Source organism: Channa argus, chromosome 24 (assembly GCF_033026475.1).
Source record: "Channa argus isolate prfri chromosome 24, Channa argus male v1.0, whole genome shotgun sequence".
Classification (NCBI taxonomy): domain Eukaryota; kingdom Metazoa; phylum Chordata; class Actinopteri; order Anabantiformes; family Channidae; genus Channa; species Channa argus.
The window spans coordinates 5,419,388-5,441,953 of NC_090220.1; the positions used below are offsets into that span (position 1 = coordinate 5,419,388).

Sequence of the window (22,566 nt, forward strand, 5' to 3'; positions counted from 1 at the left end):
TTCCCCATGTGAGAGAGGCTCCATAGGTTCTCATCTTGCCACCTCACCGACTCAGGATTATGACAGCTCTGGATGGGCTGAGGAGAGGATCATTTCTCCCACTCACTTTTTTTGGTTTTTTGTTTTATTGACAGTATCTGTCGCCGCTGCAGGATTTAGTAGGTTTTCCAAGGAATGCTGCAAAGCATAAACAATCATTTACTGCACAACAAACTCCTGCCGTTGGCTGCAAAGCTGTGTGTCATAAAGCATTATCATCAATAAAGCTTTTACTATATGTGGTTTCGTAAGTGTGCGTGTATAAATCTCCTGCAGCAGAGCTGATGAGCTCAAGTTTGGCTTTGTGGCTAATTTAAATTGCTTTTGGACAAAGCAAACTTCCTAATTAAAACTACTTCAGTCATTTATTCCACGCCTTTCGCACACTGGAAGTTAATTAGATTCATTTTCTATCTTTCCACAATATTGCAAAAATTAGGGGCACTGTTCTCCTGACTTCATATAAAAATTTATTGTGTTGCTGTTGCAAAATCTTCTGAAATCTTTAGATATTTTATACAAGCCCAATTTTATAGATGAAATATTAAACTTGTGTCAACTTAATAAAAAGATGTATTTGAGAATGAAAAATGCAAATAGAAAGAAAACAGACTGACAGATCTAATTGTATTCTTCTCTTTATTTTTAATGTTTGTGTTTGCTAAAGAAAAAATAGTGTGTGTGTGTGTGTGTGTTTCAGAGTCAGCATGGCAGATGGTTTTGTGTTAAGGGTGTGTTGGGGACAGCAGCTGTTCTCACTGTGCCTCTCTATTCTTCTCGCCCTTACACCCACCCACCCACACACATTACACACACACACACACACACACATACACACACGCTACTAAAAAGTACACCTGCATAGGCTGATGGAACTAGACACTGATCTCCTCTATTATTCATCAGTTGACCAAAAGCAGCTACATGACCGTCTTCATGCGCAGCAAATTTCTCACACACCGCTGTTCTGGCATCGACCATCTCTCTGAGTTTGTCACTATACAGACTGTGACATCACTTCCAAAATGAAAATATTTCCACTGCTCTCCCTCCACCCACTCTTTGTCTCAACACCTCCTTGCTCACTTCCCTCCCCTTCACCTCTCCTCTGAGAGGGAACTTCAAAGCAGCTCTGAAGTGAATGGGATAAAGGAAGGGGATCCCTAGGGGAGAGTACCACACACACACACACACACACACACCCCAAAGATGACTAACAAGCAGTCAAACAGTGCCCTTTGCGCAGTAACTGGGTGACAGCTTCAAAAGGTCCACTCGAAAAGAGTAAGGCTGTTCCTCATGACTGTACTGACTTCAATAACGCGGTATTGTGTGCCTGTTTTATCATGTACAGTCTTCTCTCTCTCATTCTCTTTCTCTCTGTCTCTCTCCCTCACACACACACAAACATCACATCTGATAGAGCACAGGTTTGGCTGGTGGGAAAATGGTTTTAATGCATATTAAAGCTAATATAAGTAATAATAGATCTGAGGAAACTTATGAATTAAACATTTGCTTATTTAACAATTACCATTCTGCAAAGGACAAAGTTCATAAGGAACAGCCCCCAAACCAGAAACCACGCATGCGTCCACACATTTGGTTTAATTATTCAGGTTTTAGTTCTTGATCTAATTTTTTTTCTAATGTTTTTCAGTTTTTGTGATGAGGATAAAATCTGAGGATAAGATTCCTTTGATCAGAGGGAGATATGGAGCGCATTATCTTGAAGTTGCTTTCGACAGTGAGGGGCTGATGTGGACCCTAAAGTTACAATACAGATTTCAAACACAACAAAAATCACTTTTAAATTTCAGGTGGAAATTAAAGAGGACATAAGAGATGGGCAGGCTCTACAAAGAAGACTTCATCAGGCTAATGTTCAACCCCATCCAAGAAAGATTCACAGTCTGACTTGGTATCAAGATGAATCATACTGAATGGTTACACCAGCCTGCTCAATGTATTGCTCCAGATGCAGTGCAAGCTTTAAAGTCACAGGGATGCAGAATGGAGGAAAAAAAATACACTCTTTCATGGAGGAATAAAAAAATCACACATGAGGAAAACTTTGCCCAGCTATAAGGTGGTGAGAAATGAAATGATGCATCAACCTCTGAGAAGAGTCAGTCACAGAGAGAGTGTTTACATATGTGTGTATACTCAAAGGATGAGGATTAAAATGGGAGTGCTTTAACATGGGAAGAGTCGTGTGCGTTTTTGTCAGCCTGAGCACTGTGACACAAGCCTTGCTGCTGTGATTAGGGCGGGGGGTGGAATTCATCTCAGGTAAGCTCAATGGAAGGGAGGGAAGGTGCTGCATTCTGCCTTGCGAGTTGGCTGCTGTGGGTTCTGATGACGGCAACAAAACAGCACAACAGCAACAGCAGCAACACAGAGTGTAGAATAGCCTCTCAAGGACTTCAGCCAGTGTTGAGCGTGCTGTGTATCAGACCAGCATCTTAAAGTAGCTGCTAATAATTCTCAACTACAAGACTGTGGAAGGTTAAAGCTTCAGGATATCTCCTATCTCCTGTCTGATAGAGTAGGAGGTGAAACAGTAAATATCCAGTTTCATCATCATGTATATATTAAGGGTTCAGTTTTCATGTCTGGGAGTATATCATCTTTGTCTTTTAAGCATCCATCCGTTATCTTTACCTATTATCCTGTTCCGGGTTGTGGGAGGGCTAGAGTCTATCCCAGCTGTCACTGAGCAAGAGGCTGGGACACCCCAGACAGGTCACCAGTCTATCCCAGGCCAACACACACAGGCAGACAACCATTCACACTCACATTTCACATCTACGCACTCAATGCCTTTGGACATTGGGAAGAACCAGAGTATCCAAAGTCACCAAACTCACACGTGCATTTGCTGCAAGAACAGGACGAACATGGAAACTTCACTCTCCACACTCAGGTTGATATGAACCAGGGACCTTAGGTGTGTATGATTTGTTTTTGGTAATAATTAAGTTTATACTTTTCTTATTATTGTATTATATCAGACTTTGAAAAGAGTGAATTTATTGTTTCGGCTACAGTGAAACAAGAACAATTTATCACTAAAGTGCAGTGGGAGTGAATAAAGAGAGCCCCATTTCTATGTAGATTTTCTAGTTTGTATTAACCAGATTGCTTCCTTTTCATGATTGATTGTCTGTACATCTGAATTTGTTCATTTTCTCTTTAACACAAAAATGAAGTGGAATACCAGGAATTCAGATGGTAAATAAATACATTTCTTTTGTTCATGCATCTGTGGCCATTTACAGCTACTCTCTATCACACTGTAACCATCAATCGTGAACACACTGACTAAATAATGACAAAAACAGCTACAAAACAGTGCAAGGATGAAGGATTAAAAAACATAATAATATTTCATAATATCAGTGCAGAGATAACTGATAAATAAAACTAATATTAATTTGACAAATTCTCCTATCACTGCGAAATGTGTAAAGACATGTGTATGTTTGTAATAAGTGCTGAGGGGGGTTCGGTTTCTTACCTACATCTCTATGGTGAAAAAAATTGGAACAAATCAAACAATTACCCAAGTGATACAGCAGTAAAACCTGACATGCAGTGAAGTTAACTTGATGACTCTAAATTGCCTGTAGGTGTGAATGTTAGTGTGAATAGTTGTCTGTATCAGCCCTGTGATAGAACGGTGATATAGGTGATAAAGGGATATAGCTAATAATTGGATGGATTGAAATTAAAATTAAACACAAATTGCCACCTGCAGTGAAACATGCAGCAAGGCTATGCTATGGTCCTCACCCTGCCAGTGCAAGTTTCAAGGAGAATCAGACAGTAATGTTTCAGGCGGATGTTTCTTTTTATTAATAACCTAATTCTATTTAGCAGAGACACCACTACTGAGTTCTAAGACTGCAGGACTTCCTTTTTTAAACACTCAAACCACATTGTGCCCCTTGGTGGCCTTTGAAGCCTCAAACACTTGAGTCTGATGAAAACTAGTTTTTCATGCACCCTCTGCCACCAGTTCAACTGTCCCTCTCTCTGTCCCGTCCCCCCACCTCCCCCATCGAGGTCTGACTGACATCGGTTTCACCCTTCAGGGGACCTGAAGCAGAAGCAAGTAGGACACGGAGGAGGAGCAGTGTGTGCCTGCCAACAGGATGAGAGGAGAGAAGAGGGGAGAGTGTAGGGAGGCATGCAGTGACAGTGGCTGCATGTGGCGAGTATAGGGGCAGCCAGGAGAACCACTGAAATCCTGCTTAGTGGGGAGGAGAGAGGAGAGTATCAGCTCAACTAGAAACAATGTGAATGTAAAGCAGGCAGGTGACAGATGCTTTGTACAGAGACACAGCCGGCAGAGGAAGATAGAGCAAGAGGGACTGGCACGTCTCTCACACCTCTATGAGCAGCCACATCCTTAATACTAGCTAATCCCATCTATCACGTTCTAACCTTAACTGGGCCTAGATATCCAACAGCAGAGCAGTGACACAAAATGGAAGACTGCTTTTCTTTCCAGTGTACACTCAGTAGTTTAGTTTGACCAGGGCATCACAGTGGTGCTCAGGTCTCACGCAGCTGAGTATTTGGTCAGCACTGTCACTGTCCTGTTACTCACACAGCTCCTGCTGACATTTCCTTTTTCCCCGAGCAGCATGTCACAAACTGAGCGCTGATTACTGATTCATGAGGTGTTCATAAGCACTGAGCCAAACAGACATTTGCTATGTTGGCCTGGACTGCAGAAGGCATTTGTGAATACTGTCACACAGCTGTGTGTCATGGTGCAATTTGAAGGAGCATAATATACTGTGCCTGAATTAGAACAGAATCTAATAGTTATTTTTATTATTGAATTATTTGCTGTTTATTTACCTAGTTAATCGGTGAATCACTTTGCTTGGACAGAAATGGACAGAAAATAATTAATTTCAAAATTTGACAAAGTCTTCAAAATTGCATGTTCTCTCTGACAAACCGTTCAAAACTGCAAAAACATATACAGTGATTTGAGTACATCACAGTACATTTGAGAAGATGGAAACATCCAACATGAAAAACGACTAAAATAAGTTTATTTATTATAGAGGATTAGCTGATTCATTCTTTAGCAGTCGACTAATAGATTAATAACCACTTGTTTCACCCGTATTAATATGTTGAATGTATTGGGAGTCAGGCCAGAGCTAGTCACAAGCACAACTGTTATATGCTGAATATAAATGGTGGTTAAATGTATTTTCATCATTTCTGCAATATTATAATAAAAAAGTATGTTGTTCTTATGAATCTGTTTTAACATTTGTTAGATTATTACAATTGTTAATTTTAAAGTAGCTGGAAAAACTGATTTAAATTAAAATGAACAATTTATTGATTAATGAAAAGAAAAGAGTGAAAAATGACTCTTGACGTCTTCTGCTGTCCAATTAATGGTCCAAACCCCAAATTAATTTGGGTTTCATCACGTATGACCAAAACATGTAACATCTGAGGTTTTTAATGGTTGGAAGCAGCCGAGGTTTGGCATTTCGTGATTTAAAATGACTAATATTATTCAATTACAAAAATAGTTGCAGATTATCTGATGATTGACCAATTAATCAGCTAAATGTTGCAGCTCTGCATGAATCCCTAAACCACAGTCGCTTCCCTTTTCTGCACAAATCAAAGCTCCTAAATTTAAAATCCAGAGCAACATTTTTTGTGCCTCGGGAGATATTTGGACACAATTTAGACTCTGGTTGATTCTGCGACCTGGTACTTATGCCAACCAGCGATGCATGAGCGGATCAACACAATGTTAAAAAAATGCCGCACGACAAACAGATCCAGTTATGAATATACATAATATCCAGATGAGGAAATAATGAGGCAATAAAAAGATATAAACTGAATGACATAATGGGCTAAAACAATACAGCTTCACTCAAATGACAAAACATCACATGACCAAATAGATACAGTTCGTTTGCCTCTTTCAGCAAATTCCTAGTTATTCACATCCACATATTCGAAACTGCTAAATAACCTAATAATGATCCTTTCGTATTTACTGTTCTGTGTCCAGCCTTAAACGCTGCTTCATTCTGCAAACGAACGCGCTTTGAGTGGAGGTTTAAGCACACAATACGCCCCTCAATTCATGAAAATAAGAGCAGCGCTCCACCAGGAGTGACATTAAACGTCCCACAGCTAGCACGGAGGGAAATAAAGAGGCAGCAGCTGGTCATAGTGCAGCAGCGGATACCGACGAGTTATAAAACACCAGCGTCTGCAAAGCGAGCGGGGGCTCAGCCCATTACTAAAGTGCTGTACTGCCTCTCCAACAAAGGAACCGTGGGATAAACATATGGGTTTCAAACACAACAAAAAGCTAATGCCAAAACCGCCTTTATACGCACATACAATATTTATGAACCAGGAAGGGAAGCGGAGCTTCCTCCGTGATGCCCGTTTTTATCCCTCTCTACACCAACTTGATCCTATTCGAGCTTCTTCGAAAACTCTCACCTTCTCTGCGGTCTTTTGTCTCGTTGATGTCGGCGTTTCTGGCGGATAACGGTGAGTATTTTTCTGTATTTTTTGTATGTGGGACTCTTGTCGCTGCTGGTGCTGATGTTGAGCCGTGGCTTCAGCTGCTCCTCTTCAGCGTTAGCTAGCCCGCTGCCTCCGCTCGGCTTGTGGTGCTGAAGTGGACAGCGCACTGAGGAGCTCTGGGAACAAAAACCCGAGTCTGCGTTTATCCGGCCCCGCCTGCGCCACACAGCGCCTCCTGTTGGAGCGGAGGAGCGTGTGCAGCACAGAGCGGCAGGGAGTTAAAGAGCACTGACACAGCGCCACCTAGCGTCGTTATCCTCCAAGTTTTTCTGTTTGTTTCCGTTTGTTTCAGTGTGGCGCAGTTCAATTTCCCTAAAAAAAATACGCACGTATATATTTATATGCCAATTTAGGGCCATTAAATTTAGCGACACATACTGCATACTGTGTTTTAATGTCGGTTATCAATCTGTCCTGGTCCAAAGGAACCCTGGGATTGTTTGTGTAAAACTGCACAACCTTAATACTGAAGTCTTTAATCACACCATCCTTTTACATTTTCATATATTCTCATTAATTTAACAATTTTTCATTTTTCACTGAACTCTATAGATTACTTGTAATGAACCCTGGTGGTCTGCAGACTTTGAGAACCAGAAAATTACACAACCCCTGTAAATTACTCACAAGACATGCACTGGTGTGAGTTGCAAATGTGCGCTGTGGTAGACGTTATTCCACTGAGTAAAGGTTAGTAATTGAGGGCAATAATAAATAAAACACAATAAACATAACTTGACATGTCAAAGGAACTGAGAATAATGAAGCGATCCATCATTGTCACGGTAACTGACGTCTCCTCACACTCATTCAAGCTTCTACTTTTGCAAAAAAAGTGACCAGTTTAAGTTTAAGTTTAAGGCTGGGGAATAACTACATGTGTATATTACAAATATATCATCAGAACAAATTCATATGTCAAATATAGTTCCTGTGATTTCTGGGTGCACTGGAACAGATTGTCTTTGTAGGTGGTGGGTTTTATTCAGATGCGATTATTGATTACGTATAGTCTCAAAGTTGAGTCCTGTGAGTTGTGTCTTTTTTTGGTCTCCTGTGCCTCAGGTTCCAGCTAAGTTTCCACTGAGCCTGATCTTCATGGTCACATGGGGTGTGTACTCTCCTGAGTGGGGGGCTGTGAGGAGTGGTCCAGTGTGGCAGCAAGGTCATCCTGAGTGACAGTGAGGGTGGCCTGCTCTGGTAGTAGACTAGGGTCCGTCAGGATGGATGTGGTGGTACTCAGAAGACGGAGTGATCTTAGAACCACTGAGTGGACACACATACAGAAAAAACACAGTAAAAGAACAACAAGAAATGCATGGAATGACAGCACCACTATCAAACTGCGGAAAAAACAGTTGTAGAGGACTTACTGGGTCTTAGGGCAGGCAAGGAGCAGTGCTGGTCCAGCCAGGACAGAGTGGACTGACACAGGTCCTCCACACTGGCGGTGGACACCATACCATTGTAGGACTCAAACAGAGGCTCAATGATAATACTGAACTAACAGTGAGCTGAGGAAAGTAGTCTGGCACAAGACTGTATGAATATAAGAGTCTTAATAAAAAGCATTTACTAAACTGTTTTAAGGCTGCTGATTATCAAGAAATGACTGTGTTTAAAAAGCACTGTCTGTGATGAGGTTAGAAAATGAATGGTCAAATTCCAGGTAAATGATGCCATCTTGACTTTGTAAAGACAAAAAAAGCCACTTGGAAGACTGACGTTTCCGAATTTAGAATATCGTCATACAGATTAAGACAAAATCACGGTCTGCAAGGGAACCATAGAAAACATCTTAATATTTATGGAGAGGAAACACCCTCGAGGTATTTTGTGCAACACACAAATATGATAAAATTGTAATTTAATCTTCTTATCTTGCCTGCGAGATAAGCAGGGCAGCAGTAATGGATTAGGTGATCGTTATGGAAAGAGTCACGGATCAAATTTACATATTTTGATGCAACACACATTTATTTTATCTTTCTAATTACAGTGAGGTGCGCCAGATGAATAATGTGTTTTTTATGAATTATAACTGCAGATTTATTCTTAAATCAGTCAAAGCCCAGATTACTTAATTTCTTACATGTACTGTACCAAGGAGTCCATTTCATGCAGCATTCTTCTCTCTATCTGTTCAGATTAGCATGACACTTTGGATAATTGGCTCACCGGGATTCAAAATTTCAATCCAAGGTTTCAAAACATAATCTCTAATCTCTAAAAAGTCAGTTTATTCTGCAGGTAACCACAACCCCAATTGCACAAAAGTTGGAAAATGTGAAAATGCAAATCAAAACAGAATGTAATGATTTGCAAATCTCATCAAACCATTTTTGTTCACAATAGAACATGAACAACATATCAGATGTTGAAACTGAGAAATTTTACGATTTCATGGAAAATATTTATTTTGAATTTGAGGGCAGCAACACATATCAAAAAAGTTAAAAGAGGGGCAAAAAAAGCCGGAAAAGTAATTGCCAACAAAAAAACAACTTCTTAGGTTAACTGGTAACAGATCACTAACATGACTGGGTATAAAGGAGCATTTCAGAGAGGCAGAGCCTCTCGAAAGTGGAGATGGGCAGAGTTTCACCGATCTGCCACAAACTGTGTCTAAAAATTGTGGAACATTTTCAGAAAAATGTTCCTCAACATTGAATAGCTATGACTTCAAATATAACACCTTCAACAGTATATAACATCAAAAAATGTAGAGAATCAGGAGGAATCTCTGTGCAGAAGGAACAAGGCTGAAGATCAAAACTGGATACGGTTGATCTTTGGGCCCTCAGGCAGCACTGCATTAAAAACAGGCATGATTCTTTACTAAACATCACTGCATGGGCTCAGGAAGACTTCCAGAAATAACTGTCTGTGAACACATGCATTATAAAACAAAAAAATCAACAACAAAGGCCCAGGACTGTTGAGCAGCTAGAATCCTGCATCAGACTTGAATGGGACAGCATTCGTCTCCTAAACTCCAGCAACTATTCTCCTCACTTTCCAGACAGTTGTTAAAAAAAAGAGGGCATGCAACACAATGGTAAACATCACCCTCTTCCAACTTTTTTGAGATGTGTTGCTGCCATGAAATTCAAAATAAGCTAATATTTTAAAAAAAAGTCCCAGTTTCAACATCTGATATGTTGTTTACGTTCTATTGCGAATAAAATATGGGTTGATGAAATTTGCAATTCATTGCATTCTGTTTCTATTCATGTTTACACATCCTCCCAACTTTTTGGGAATTGAGGTTGTACCTTACTGATTTACATTCATAAGGATACAATCCAGAACTTCCAGTTTTGCAGAGTCTGTGCTTGGACATAATCTCTGAACTTCTGCCTCATGTGGTCAAAGCGCTGCCGTGTGATGGGCACACCGGTGGCTGGTAACTGTTGCTGACATGCACTGTGTAGGAAGACATAGTGAGTCCACAAAGCCCTGCAGTGCATCTTCATATCAGCTGATAAAGATAAATATATACTGTTAAAGTTCACAAATTGTTAGTGCTAAACCCCAAGATGCACCTGGCCCTGGTGGGGATGCAAACACACTCATGTACACACATACATACAGTATATAGACGTAGAGCCTAACTAAAGGTCTCACTTGATGGCAGAGTTGAGAAGCTGGATCTCCTCTCTGAGTCTCTGAGCCTCCTCGTGCAGCTGAGTTCTCTCCTGTTGCATCTTACTGATGTACTCGGCCGTCTTCTGCAGTGTGGTGGCTTTACTGATCTGTGCCAGCAGAAGGGAATGACCACAGATATTCAACATTGCTGCAGTGACATTCTTAAAAAAAAGATGTTTCTTCATTCCATATAATTTCTTTCAACATTAAGATCATACCTCTGATGCAGCGGTTCACAGTACCTTTATGCTTGGCTGAGAGCTGAGTGTGGTCACGAGGTTATGTAAAGTGTCAAATCCCATTTTGATGTTGAAACGCCTCTTCTGCTCTGCCGAGATGTGAGTTACTCTCCGGGTCTGTGTTTGCTGCAGGTAAAAAAACAAAACAATAAATTAACACCATGTTAAGCAGACGCAACAATCGGTTTCTTAAGACTTTATTTTAAATATTCAGAGCCATGATGGACTATTTGAAAACACAGATCAGTAAATATCATGTAAATTAAATGAGACAATATATCCTACCTTACTCGATTCTATTTTTCCAAGTCCTGACAAGCTTGTGTGTGGGGACTCTGGGTTGGAGGCTTTTTCTAAAGGATTTGTTGGTGAAGTTTGATCTGAATGTCCAGGAAAATTGACTACAACAATGAAAAAGAAAAATACACTGTATATGCTATAGATAAATAGTATTCTATGTTCAATACTTACAATATGGTGAGGAAATACAAAGTTCATGCTGTCAGGCTATGCTGTTAAATATTCATTTAGGTGGTAAAAAAGATTTATTTTTTTTCACCACTAGTTGGCATTCATGTATTTTATTTATTGTTCTATTTATCTCTGACTTGCTCATTTTACTGTCAACTGTCTTATGTCTTATGCACTGATTTCACCTTTGATTTATGTATGTACTTAAAATTCTGAAACAAATCTCAAGATAAAAAAAAAAAAGTTTGAAGTTTTAAAAACAAATAAGTTAACACACGTCAAATGAAGAAAAAATAAATTGGCCATGTTAACTATTGTGTATGGAAGCTTGTTCAAGTAAATGCAGCCATTGTTCATCTGTTATAAAAATGCCTGAGCTTCAGGTTTCAGCTGAGCAAATAGCATTGAGGTAATAGAAAAAGTCAAATTGCTATTCTAAGCAAAGAGGGGCCCTCAAATTAAAATTGCACTACTGCATGAAAGCTTCTGGTAAGTAAGATTCAAATCAGCAAATTACTGTCAAAAGAAAATATTAGCATGGAGCCTCATATCTAATAGGGACATGTATCCTTTAGGTCTGTCGTTCTTGGCTGCTTAACTTATCAACATCCTACAGTATATGCTTAAACCAAGCGTGATTCATTGGTGCGTTATTACCCACCAGTCAAGCTGCTTCTGTCCATGCTGTAGAGCTGGACAGGGGATAGTTTTTCAGTTTTGGGGATGAGGAGGGTTGTGTCAGTGTGTGTGGAGCCCTGGCTGAGCATGGCAGACACGGCCGAGCCTCTGGCGGTGCTGTAGCTCGGTCCACTGTGACTGCTCTTGTTGTGCAAATGTGTCAAAACAGGGATCACAGCAGGCCATCCAGCTTCATGCTGCAGCTGCGAAGAAGTTCCTGCAACATGTGTGCTGCTGCTTGACTGCTAAATATAAACACACACACACACACACACACACACTCAATAGAAAAATAATCTACTGGTAGTGTGTTACAGAACCCTTCAGACTGGGTTCAACTAGACACACAAATGCAGATAACGTCATATTATTATGACCACAAAAAATGTTTGTCCACTGTTGTGCTGTTAAAAAAAGAACTGCTGGCTTGTCACAACTGTAATAAAGCAATAGTTGGTCGTTGTGGGAAATTCGGATTAGAGATAAATAAAAAGACTGACACCACTGAAGCTCCAGCCAGCAGCTGTTAGCTTCCCTTGGCATAAAGAACAAGGTTAAACAGCTGATGACTGTAGCTTCACAATTACGGCACAGATAGGAGAGTGATATGATGCGTGAAGTAGTTAATTAAAGTTAAAGTCTTTAAAGACTGAGTTAATTAGAGTAGTTAGTTAGATTATTAGTTGAAGAGATGCATTATATCTTCTTTACCACCACCACCAAAAACTCAACATGTCATTTTTATAGAATTTAATATATTAATTAGTCATTTTGTGGACCGTCGAGCTTTTTAACTGTATTTCGAGTCTTACTGCTAAGCTAACAGGCCACAGCTTCATATTAACCGTACAAACATGACAATTTCATCTTCTCACCTAACCCTTGGTAAAAAGCTAAAAGAAAAAAAAATCAAACTATTCCTTCATATTCTTTTTTAATCATTATTTGTTGAGATGCCGTCAGTTGCTGTATAAACATATGATGCTAAAGGACAGACTCACCAATGAGCTGGGAGATGTTGACCTCTGACCTTTGGCTGACACTGCAGGAGTATCAAATCCCAATGCTGGTTTCCCTGAAAGCACAACAAGGAATAGTTTGTTTTGTCTGACAGAAACAGTCAAATGTTCTTTTTGAAGCTGAAAGTAAGAACAGAACGAATGTAAGAAGTTATTCACGTTCACGGGCACTGGAAGAGAGCAGTTTAGCCAGGCAGCTTGTGGGTTTGACAGCGGTTGATGGGGGGCCAGACAAAGCCACCGTGGGCCCGACGGTTCTCACTCCTCCTGTCTTTTGCTTGTGCTTCCCTCTGACCCCTGTGGCAGCCACCTTTTCTGGCACTGAGAAGCAGTGGGCAGCAGTGACACAGGGCAGTGATGCATGGACTGGGTTGGACACAGCAGCGGGGTAGCTGAGAGAGTGGTGCGGCGTCTGGGGATATGTGTCTCGAGTGTTACCGTAGCCGCCAGCCTGTTGCAAAGGGCCCTGCTCCGCCACGCTGGACGCGGTGTGAGTGATTACAGTGGAGGTCATGCTGGTCGTTGTGTAGTAACCAAACTTGTGGCATGGGACCGGATACAAAAAAGGAACACTTGCAGTGGCAGGCTGCTCCAGGATGCTGGTGAATGCAACAGAAACAGGTGGATCAGGGTAAGACTGAGGTCCATATGGGATGACTGCTGGTATAATGCTGGATGTCTGGTATTCACTGCAGTCCTGGCGCGGTCTGGCCTGGTCTGATTGGGCATTGGACGAGGACGGCTGAGGGAAATCGTCACACGAAACACTGGGCTGGAAGAGAAAGATTCAGTCAATTAGTTTTTAATAAAATACTGCACTACTTTATCTCCCAAGCATTACAAGGTGTTAACAGCTGCACTACCTGAGCCAGCTGGGGGTCGATGAGAAGCTGAGGAGTTGGTTCCACAGGGGAGGGAACTGGAGCGAACGCTGTGCTGGAGGAGGTCTCAAAACAGCCACAGTCAGCAAGACCAGTGTGCTCACTGGGCTGGCCCCTGTAGTTCATAAAGATATCTGAGAAAACCACACACATGCTGTTAATCAATCAGTCAGTCATAAAGAGATACTGAGAACTGACACACCTGGAAGAATAAAAAGGTTTTCAACACAAACTTCTGAAATTAAACTCAACAATATGCAGTCACCTCTGACCAGACACTACTGCAAAAAAACAAAACCAGCCCAAATTTTAATCTAATAAAAATTTGTTGTGTGCAGCTGAACTCTAACAGAAGTAAAATACATACAATAGAAGACGTATTTAACATTTGTTTTGTCAGCAATCTGTGCAACGTAACAGCAAATATGAGAACTGAACTTAAACATCACAACAACTCACTATCCACAATACTTGTGAAGCTCCCTGTACGTGGTGTTCACTTCGAAAATGCCAGGTTACATATTTTGGGAGCTGTGCTGGCAAATGGCTGTGGCGAGCTGCCATCTGTGATTAAAAGCATTTTCTTTGCATCCGACGCTTCTCAAATCGTCAAGTCTTGACGAGTTTAGGAGACTAATTTGAATTCCTAATTCAGCAGCTGTGATTAACATGTATTCCAAACCAGCATGATACAAGCGTTGTAAACAATCTGAGAATGCAGTACATACCAGTGCATCTGTGTTTTCATCCTGATAAGGACAAACTACTGGAGTGGCATGTTGCCTCACAAAACTGATCTGTTTTTAAATTAAGTGGAGCTCTGAGGAAGACTTTGTAGAAAATGAAATTCATGGCAGAGTGCGCTTGTGTGTGTGTGCGTGCGCAGTGTGTTGGACATTCACTAACACACAGGACCTTGTGACAAAAAGAGAGACAGACAGCTGATCCCTCAGGACACTGCCAATGCTGTGTCCTGAAGCCACATGCACGCACACACACACACACACACACACACACACACACACACACACACACACACACACACACACACACATGTGCGCACATACAGAGACACACACCAGCAGTGGGCAGCAGGTTGTTTGAGGATTACAAAGGCTGACTTACAGCCAAAGGGCTGCTGGATTGCTTCACTCAAATAGCATAAAGGCCAAAACAACCAGAGCCATGTTGGCCATGAGCAAGGAACTGAACTCCAACCTGCTTCTTTCTCCCCACATGAAGCTCTGCTGTGTCTTTCTGTGTCTAGCTGTGGGGTAGCTGTTTGTTCTCAAGTGGCTCAAGGGACCTTTCCTGCCTCTTACACTCTAATCATTATATGTAAGTATTATAAAGGACTAAGTAATCAGGTCTTTAAAGACTGCTTTAAACAATAAAGCGCTTAGGATAACTGTTGCATGACATACTGTATTGTTATCACTTTACTTTAAGATGCTTACTTAACCCTTACAGATCCCCCAGAGTCAAGTATTAAGACCTTTACAGTTACTCTGCTTTGAATAATAAACTGTGTATATGCATAAGCCTGTATACCCCACTTCTTCTACCCCACTGATCAGCCTCTACATTAACACTGGTGGTCTTAATAGTGCCATGCATGACCACTCTCTCTCTGCAGCTACAAAGCAAAAACCCATACACAGCTAAATGTGCCAGGCTGTGTGCAGAGGTGGATTGTGATATCTTCATCCCTGCTCTGTCGACGTTGTTGGTGACCTCATTCACTGTTATTGTGGGGGTTTTTTTTTCACAGTTCTCACAACGTTTCCCTCAACGGCTTGCTGTCATCTTCCTTAGTACACCGGCAGTTTCCTTCTTCTCCCAGCTCAACCAAATAACTTCCAGTATCACAAACATAGCACATAAACAAAGCAGTGGTGCTATGAACCTGAGAATTATTGATCTGCTGCCTTTCTGCGAAGATCCCAAACAGAAACACAGAGGGTGAAGAGTACCTGGTATATCCATGAAATCTTCCAAGTTGGGCTGCAATGGAGTCAGGCCTGGCTGGATTATATCAGCATTGCTCGTGTATGCTGAAGAGGAAGGGGATGCAATGTTAACCATATGAGAGAGAAAGAACTGCATGTGAATGTATCTGCCAATGTGTGTGTGTGTGTGTGTGTGTGTGTGTGAGACACGATGCTGTAGGATACCTTGGAAATCTTGGGACTTATGTTTGGTTTCGTTGCTTTACAAGCCTTTATGCTAAGCCAAGTTATAAGAGTGGTACCTCCTCCTCTTACACCAAGAAAGCAAATCAGTTCATTTGGTAAAATGTCTTTCTTTGACAAGTCATGATCAAATGCTTTGATGGCTTCAAGGACAGGTGACATAAGCAACTTCAGCTCTGTCTTCAGATTCTGTTAAAAATATCGTACAGTAGGTTTTGCAATGTATTTTATGTTTTTAAATGAGCTCAGCTCACTTTAAATCAGTGAGAAGACAAAATACAAAAATCTCTCATGAAAAAACTAAACTCTTCAAACTTTGGCAGAACATTTTGTATTTCTGTGAGACTCCCTCACCCACAGTGAGAAGCTTTTTTTAAGCATTTTTAAGCATGAAATGACAGATTGCAAAAGACTGGATTTTCACATCCCACTATACTGTATGATATTGCGTGTTGGTTTATGCTGCGCTAATCGGTCTCTCGTAAAGTTCAGTTTGGTCAGTTATTTAGCTAAAAATGTACATCAGGTAAAGAAGTAGGAGCAAAACTGAGAGATCCATAATCAAAATAATTATTCCTTCTTACTATGAACCACTTTCAGTCTACTCACCGTTGTGTTGGTCACCAGCCCAGGGACATGGCTTTTGTGTCATGGTGAAAAGGGTGTCAGAGATGTCAGACAAGAGACAGTCCAGGTCGAACATGTGGGCCTCCACCGGTGCAGGCTCAGGCTGCTGGTACATCTGACTGGACCATTTCTCCAGCTTGGCCTGGCAGATCTGACCCTGAAACAAATCGGCCAAAGAGAAAACAAAACTCTCAGTTTCTGTGACAATCTTTAATCTATCCATTAGAGGGCTCCCTACAGGTAGGACTGAAAAGCCAAATGATGCACTGAATGCATGTGGGTCACTGCTCCTGTGCACATTCAGCATTTGGTAGAGAAATGCATGCAACACCATATGTTAAGATATTCCTTGTTGAATACATTTTCAGTTAAAAAAAACAACAACACGTGAAAACCCACAGAAAATCAATCCTTAGATCTGATCTTTTCTCTGCGTTGGAAAAGCTTTTCTTCAGCTTGATTTTCTTGCCATTATCCTGCACTTCTAAGTCTGAAGCCACATTTATAGGGAAGCCCAGACAGGGCCGGAAACGAGTTTGATTACGTCGAAACACACAACATCCCCACTTATAATTTATTTGCCTACTGATTTGTTTTCTTTCACAGCGAATATAGAATAAAGTAGAAATAAGGTAATGCGTGCATATGCATGTGTGTTTGTGTGTATATATACGGTGCATGATGAAAAGCATTTTTTGACACATTGTTGAAAAACACTAGCCCCTTACAGCCTATCATTATGTCAGCTTTGTTCATTTCTTTATTCTGACATCTCGTTGCTTCAATAAGAGCAGCAGCCTTTTGTCCCTGACCTAATTCACACATTCACGTGCAGACAAACAGTAGGACCCAAAGCCCCTAACAACACAAACTGCTGTGTCTGCAAGAAGGAAGAAAATATAAGGACACAACATGAGCACCTGAAAATGTAGAACTTCCAATAGATATTAATTACACTTTTTACATTACATTATATTAATAACAAGAGTTGTATCAGGTCATCAAATAACTGTATGATCCATTCTCCAGCCACCATATGTTTCAAATGTAAATCCAGTTTGCATAGAGTACGTAGCAGTACAATCAGTGGCCACTTTTTTAGGTACACCTGCACAATCTAAAGGCTACTTTTATGAAGCTTATAAGGTTGACTATTTATTACTGACAATTTATACTATTTATTGACGTTGTGATGGTGTCTATCCAATTGAATGTTTGAACACTGAGATCATAGAGACTGGCTTATGTCTAGATTGTTTCTAACATTCTACAGTATTTCATGAAATGTAATGTGTATCAAATCATCTTGTTTAAGAGTTTATGAGAAAAGACTGAGGCTAAAATTACACCACCAATTAAAAACGTTGGAGACTGTTATGACATAAACATGGTAAAAACAACCCTGGGGTTTTACTCAGGTGTTTTTCATGGCCACAACTTGTAATCTGTTGAAAGGAGGGCGAGATAAGACTTTAGGAATGTAGAGCATAAAAACATGGTTTATTGATCTTTGGCCTCATGCTGATTGTGTTGTCTTTTGATATGTGCCGCAATACATGACAGATCCAGCAATATTATTACAGTTGACTTAACTTTGACCCTAAATGAGGACGTCCATGGACACAAAATCTAAAGGGTAATAATGACGACAAAAGTTGAAAAAGGGAATAGTGGGAAGGCAAGAACTTGGCAGGACACATGTCCCATTCTAATCAGAATACAATAAATGAGGTGCTACCCCAGAGTCTCTCGCTTTCTTTGCCATATTTAACTAGTTTTTTACTGATATGTTGTTTGGGTCTGCCACTGTGACGTCGCTCATAAACTTGTTGCCCCTCTGCTGCTCAACTTTTACAAAACGCCGCTGGAAGTGGGTCACGTTTGATTAAAAGACATTACATTTTGCAGCTATTACACTTGAATAAAGAAAAGCCTGAAGGTGTGTTAGAGGTATTGTCGCTGTGCTGGTCATCAACGTGCACTAGAACGAATGTCAGACCATGACGCAGGTTGTTTTGCACAGTTCTGTATCTTTTTTTCCATCCTCTTTTTTTTCTCTCAAGTTAACTGAGGGGAAGACTAAATCCACAGACTAAAAATAGCCAAACAGAAGATTTAATGATTGAACGTTAAGCTCCAACTGCAGTGAAAAGCAAATAATGCAGGTCATCAACTCACACGCTGAAGGCTGGCTAAGTCTGCAAAATTTGTGTTTGTCAAAAAAAAATAAACTAAAAGGGAGTCTTTTGTCATACCTCGTGTAGCATTGACAGAATATCATCCTTCTTTTTCTGAAGCTGCAAAAAGGAAAAAACAGACTGTGTAAGTTTCTTGTGGGAATAAACTGAATCACGCTAAGGAACAGGTGATGTTAACCATATTTAATATATGGCGTTTTAACATAGAGTGCAGCTGAGGCTCATGATGATAATAGTTTTGCAGGTGTTTCGCCAAAAACCAAAGTACTGGACAAATTACACTTTAAGCTAAAATGGTGAAAGTGAGTCCAAATTTCACATCGATCTATCTAAAGTGAAAGTAAGTGCTGAGACAATGCACTCATCACCCCAAATGCGAACTTTATTTCAACTCTACACGAAAAGAAAGGGGGCCATTAAGGAATATATTATCTGGAAAAGTGTTTGTGTGTTTATTTATCCAGTGGAAAAATTGATCTGTTTATGGCAAATTTGGACAAGTCAGTAGTTTTATCCTCTGGTAACCAGGAATATATTACATTTAATGTCAATGCAAGCAACGGTTGCTGAGCTACTTCAGTGCAGACCAGTCCACAGACAGACACTGACATGCTGCTACAAATACAAGAAATACAGAGAAAAAGGGGTTCTCACTCTCTTCTTATAGTAAATCCTCCACTTGTGATACTCCCTGATCACCACCTCAATGCGCTGCTTCCAGTAGCTGCCCTCTAATACAATTGCCTGTTGACATGAAGCAGAGACACTGAGCCTGAGACTTTGTTTGCATCACACTACATTACACATAACCAACCTTAGCAATGGAAAACATAAAAAACAGCAGGCACTAAGGAACCTCCAATGGGCACTACAGGAACATATCTCACCTCATTAAATTGCACAGTGTACAGTGTATTATTATTATTATTATTATTGTTATCATTATTACAATCTGCCTTGTTTAGCACTTTGAAATGCCAACAAATGTAAAGTGCTTTATAAATAAAATGAAAATCATTATTTTTTTATTGTTTAACATTATTGATGTCTTATTCCTTCCTATATATGTGCAACAGCTACTGCAACACAAACAATTATTTAACTATCTAAATGTATTTATCGATCTATAAATCCAATCACTGTTTAATTAACAATCATGTTTGAAATAATGTGCATTTAATCAGTAAAAAAAAACTTTATGTAATAGAAAAACATTCTTCAACAACACAAATCACTCACTTCAGGCTTTCGATGTGCATCGGCCTCAGAGCCCTCCAGGGGGGTGACAAACCCACACACTGGGTTCTTCCTCTTCTCCACATCTACACACAGGAGTTACAGAACAAAGGAATCAACACATTTATCTGCACAGCGAGTTAACGCTTGTCACTGGGCCTTAAATAATACAGCTAGAAAAAGTACATTCATGTTCTGCTCCTTGTGTTTTGCAGTAATGTTATTCTTCATTGTGCGGAGACATGAGGACTCACACTGAATGAACCAAGCTCTCCAGATGGCATTATTCAGACGGATCTTATCCCTCCACAGCAGCCGCAGACCCTTAAAAGACTTCCACTTTGGTGAGACTATCTTACCACTGCAAAAGAAAATGCTATTTTTATATTAAATAGTTTTTTAAAAATTTAAAAATATTAAATTTGTTTATGAAGAAGTGGCAACATGTAATGCACTGCTTTTCCCCCCTATAACGTTGAAAAAGAGCAAAAATGACAAGATGCCCATTAGAAGAAAAATGGACTCTGCTGGAAACCTGTCCTGATTTTGACTAATAGTTCCAATCAGCTAATTCATGAGTACACTGCCAGGCTGTTTGCATGTTTTTCCAGTGTCCCACAGCCTGCTGAGTGCTAAGAAGAGGCATACTAATGTAAGGTGCTCAGGGAGTTGCTGGGAAGCGAAGGTGAACCATTTTCAACATGCTTGAAATGGAGTGACAGCAGTACATGTCACACACACCAAAAACAGCAGACACAGCAAGAAAAAACCTATTAGGAAAAGTAACCGTCTGGTTAATGACGACTTGTCTGCACAAATAACATCTACCTGCTCTGCATTCTACTGTGTATACATTTATGTTTATCATGTCCTTAATGTGTCAGTTTTATGGTCTGTTTTCACTGTTAGCCATCTTTTATTTATTGTGCAACTGTCATAAAGTTATAAAAATACTAAATTGGTGCAAAGGGACTGTAAGGGAAACACTATGTTATTTGGGGCAAAGGTTGATGGCAGTTCTTGATGGTAAGATGGTAACACAGCACAAATATTTTCTAAAGCACAGAAGAAGATGTTCCAATAAGAGTGTTGACTTCTTGCCAAGGTTCCTCCCACTTAATTGTCCCTTTTGTCTGGTGACAAAGCAACACAAGGAGCTACAAACTTGGAACCGAGTGAGGTCGAACTCAAGTGTTTCATCAGCTCACTTTACCTTCAATAAGCTTGGTGGGGGGAAAAGGCTACTTTAAAGTGGCATCCTTTCTCCTTTCCCTCAGTTACACTCTAATCTCTTCAGTGCTGCCAGCCTGATTCAAAGTCCAGTTCAGTCAAGACTTTGCAAAGAGTTGCACAAGAGACTGCAAAAATCGCTCTTTAAGCACATGCAAACACAACCACGATGCAACTCAGCCTCAGTGACTGGAAAGGGAAAGTCTGATGTAAAACATTTTCTGTGCATTGCCTACGTTTGTACAGGCCTGGCTCTAAAAAGCACATACTCCCATCAGTTATAACACGCACTTCTTTCTGGGCTTCAAATCTTTTTCTGCATTTTAAAGGAAGAAATAACACGCAACGGACAAACCTGTAGGCCAGGGACATGCACTCAAACAGCCGGGTCAGAGTGGGGTCGATGCTCAGGCTTCCAGAGCTGAACGGACCGTACCGGTACGTTTGGCACCACGTCCTGTTCACAGTGTCAAAGTCATATCTCAGAGATCCGCCGCTTTTCCTCCTGCGCGGTGCAGAGTCGCTGTGAGGCGAAGACACCATGAAGTGTCCGCTGTGGATGACCTGTGTGCGGCCGAAGACGCTGGTGGACGATCCGGTACCGGCCACTGGAGCAGGTTCCCCCTCCGGCTCAGACTCGGAGTCTGAGGAGGCCTGGAGCTGACTGTCTCCGGCTGAACAAACTCTCCCTTTGCCCGCCATGGTGTGTTTTCAGTACAGATTCATCGGCCAAACTGTGAACTTTATCCTCAGCTGATCCCCCCTCGCCTCCTCCTGCTCCCTTCACATTTTCTAACAGGCCCTTTGCTTCAGAGCAGTGGCCCACAGCAGTGAGGGCCCTCATCTGTGCGCAGAGAAACTGCGGGGATGTGCGTGAGCTGTTGTGTAAGAGCACGGTAATTATTAATAGACCTGCCCTGACAGGAAATAACAAATAAATATTAATATTCACTTTATGCAGACTGTCATGTTTGAAGTTGGCCTATTTCAATCTCCATTCAGATATTCTTAACTGCACCATGGATCCAGCTGCTCAGACATATGGTAACAGGCTGCAGGCTTATAGCCAAGGACTGACTGGAAGTATTACTTTATGCACTAGGTAACATTACTAGAATATTTCTATAACAGATTTGTGTGGACCTGGAACACTGAGTCGCTTCAAAAGGCAAACTTTGTTACAGTGTTTCTGGAAATGTTTGCAAATGTATTAAAGAATAATCACTTACAAAAGTATTCAGAGCCCTCCTGTCCTCTACCAGCTCTGCATGCCTGGATTGGGCCATTCTTCTGGACAGATCTTCCCCAGCAAAGACTGGATAGGAAGCACTGACAAATGGTGAGACAATAACCCCATCCAAAAATTGAAAGACCCACCAAACAAACGATTGTCTAATTTTGTATATCCTTAGTATCAGCTTTTACATCTTTTCAGGACAAGATTTTGTCTTTTTGCCATTCATGTTATTTTGAAAAGTAGTTGTTAGTCTCTTTGTGGCCTGTGTCCAGCC

The 22,566-nt window shown here is 40.8% G+C and overlaps 2 protein-coding genes across 6 annotated transcripts in view; both read right to left on the reverse strand.

Moving 5' to 3' along the window:
• The window catches only part of srrm3 (serine/arginine repetitive matrix 3), a 72,403-nt gene extending 65,659 nt beyond the window's left edge, over nucleotides 1-6,744 (reverse strand). Inside the window, exon 1 of one of the 3 annotated variants that reach the window (XR_010912267.1) lies at nucleotides 6,550-6,744. The gene's annotated coding sequence lies outside the window, so the exon portion shown is untranslated. The remainder of the gene's footprint in view (nucleotides 1-6,549) is intronic. The other 2 variants (XM_067494451.1, XM_067494450.1) reach the window with 2 other exon arrangements.
• Nucleotides 6,745-7,116: 372 nt separating this feature from the next.
• Nucleotides 7,117-21,923, reverse strand: LOC137109073 (carbohydrate-responsive element-binding protein-like). 3 transcript variants are annotated; one of them, XM_067494449.1, is made up of 17 exons: nucleotides 21,411-21,923; nucleotides 20,080-20,186; nucleotides 19,829-19,911; nucleotides 19,244-19,333; nucleotides 18,647-18,688; nucleotides 16,374-16,548; nucleotides 15,546-15,626; nucleotides 13,555-13,706; nucleotides 12,851-13,463; nucleotides 12,674-12,747; nucleotides 11,656-11,914; nucleotides 10,809-10,924; nucleotides 10,527-10,649; nucleotides 10,264-10,391; nucleotides 9,939-10,062; nucleotides 8,010-8,139; nucleotides 7,117-7,902 (listed from the first exon to the last, which is right to left on the reverse strand). In XM_067494449.1, the coding sequence occupies exons 1-17, from the start codon at nucleotides 21,755-21,757 to the stop codon at nucleotides 7,739-7,741; spliced, it is 2,808 nt and encodes a 935-aa protein (XP_067350550.1). In that variant the 5' UTR covers nucleotides 21,758-21,923; the 3' UTR covers nucleotides 7,117-7,738. The 3 variants fall into 3 exon arrangements, 2 of the variants coding, with proteins under 2 accessions (XP_067350550.1, XP_067350549.1); XM_067494448.1 differs by having other exon boundaries at nucleotides 11,656-11,917; XR_010912266.1 differs by having other exon boundaries at nucleotides 7,761-7,902; nucleotides 8,010-8,134; nucleotides 11,656-11,917.
• Between the last annotated feature and the right edge of the window lie 643 nt (nucleotides 21,924-22,566).

What these genes read in the sequence shown, in the direction of transcription:
- LOC137109073 (XM_067494448.1), bottom strand. Translation starts at nt 21,757, where the DNA reads ATGGCGGGCAAAGGGAGAGTTTGTTCAGCCGGAGACAGTCAGCTCCAG. An exon ending in GAAAAATAGAATCGAGTAAG is followed by an intron (nt 10,650 to 10,808) that starts GTAGGATATATT and finishes TTTTACCTGCAG; the next exon opens with CAAACACAGACCCGGAGAGT. An exon ending in CTTGCCTGCCCTAAGACCCA is followed by an intron (nt 7,903 to 8,009) that starts GTAAGTCCTCTA and finishes GTGTCCACTCAG; the next exon opens with TGGTTCTAAGATCACTCCGT.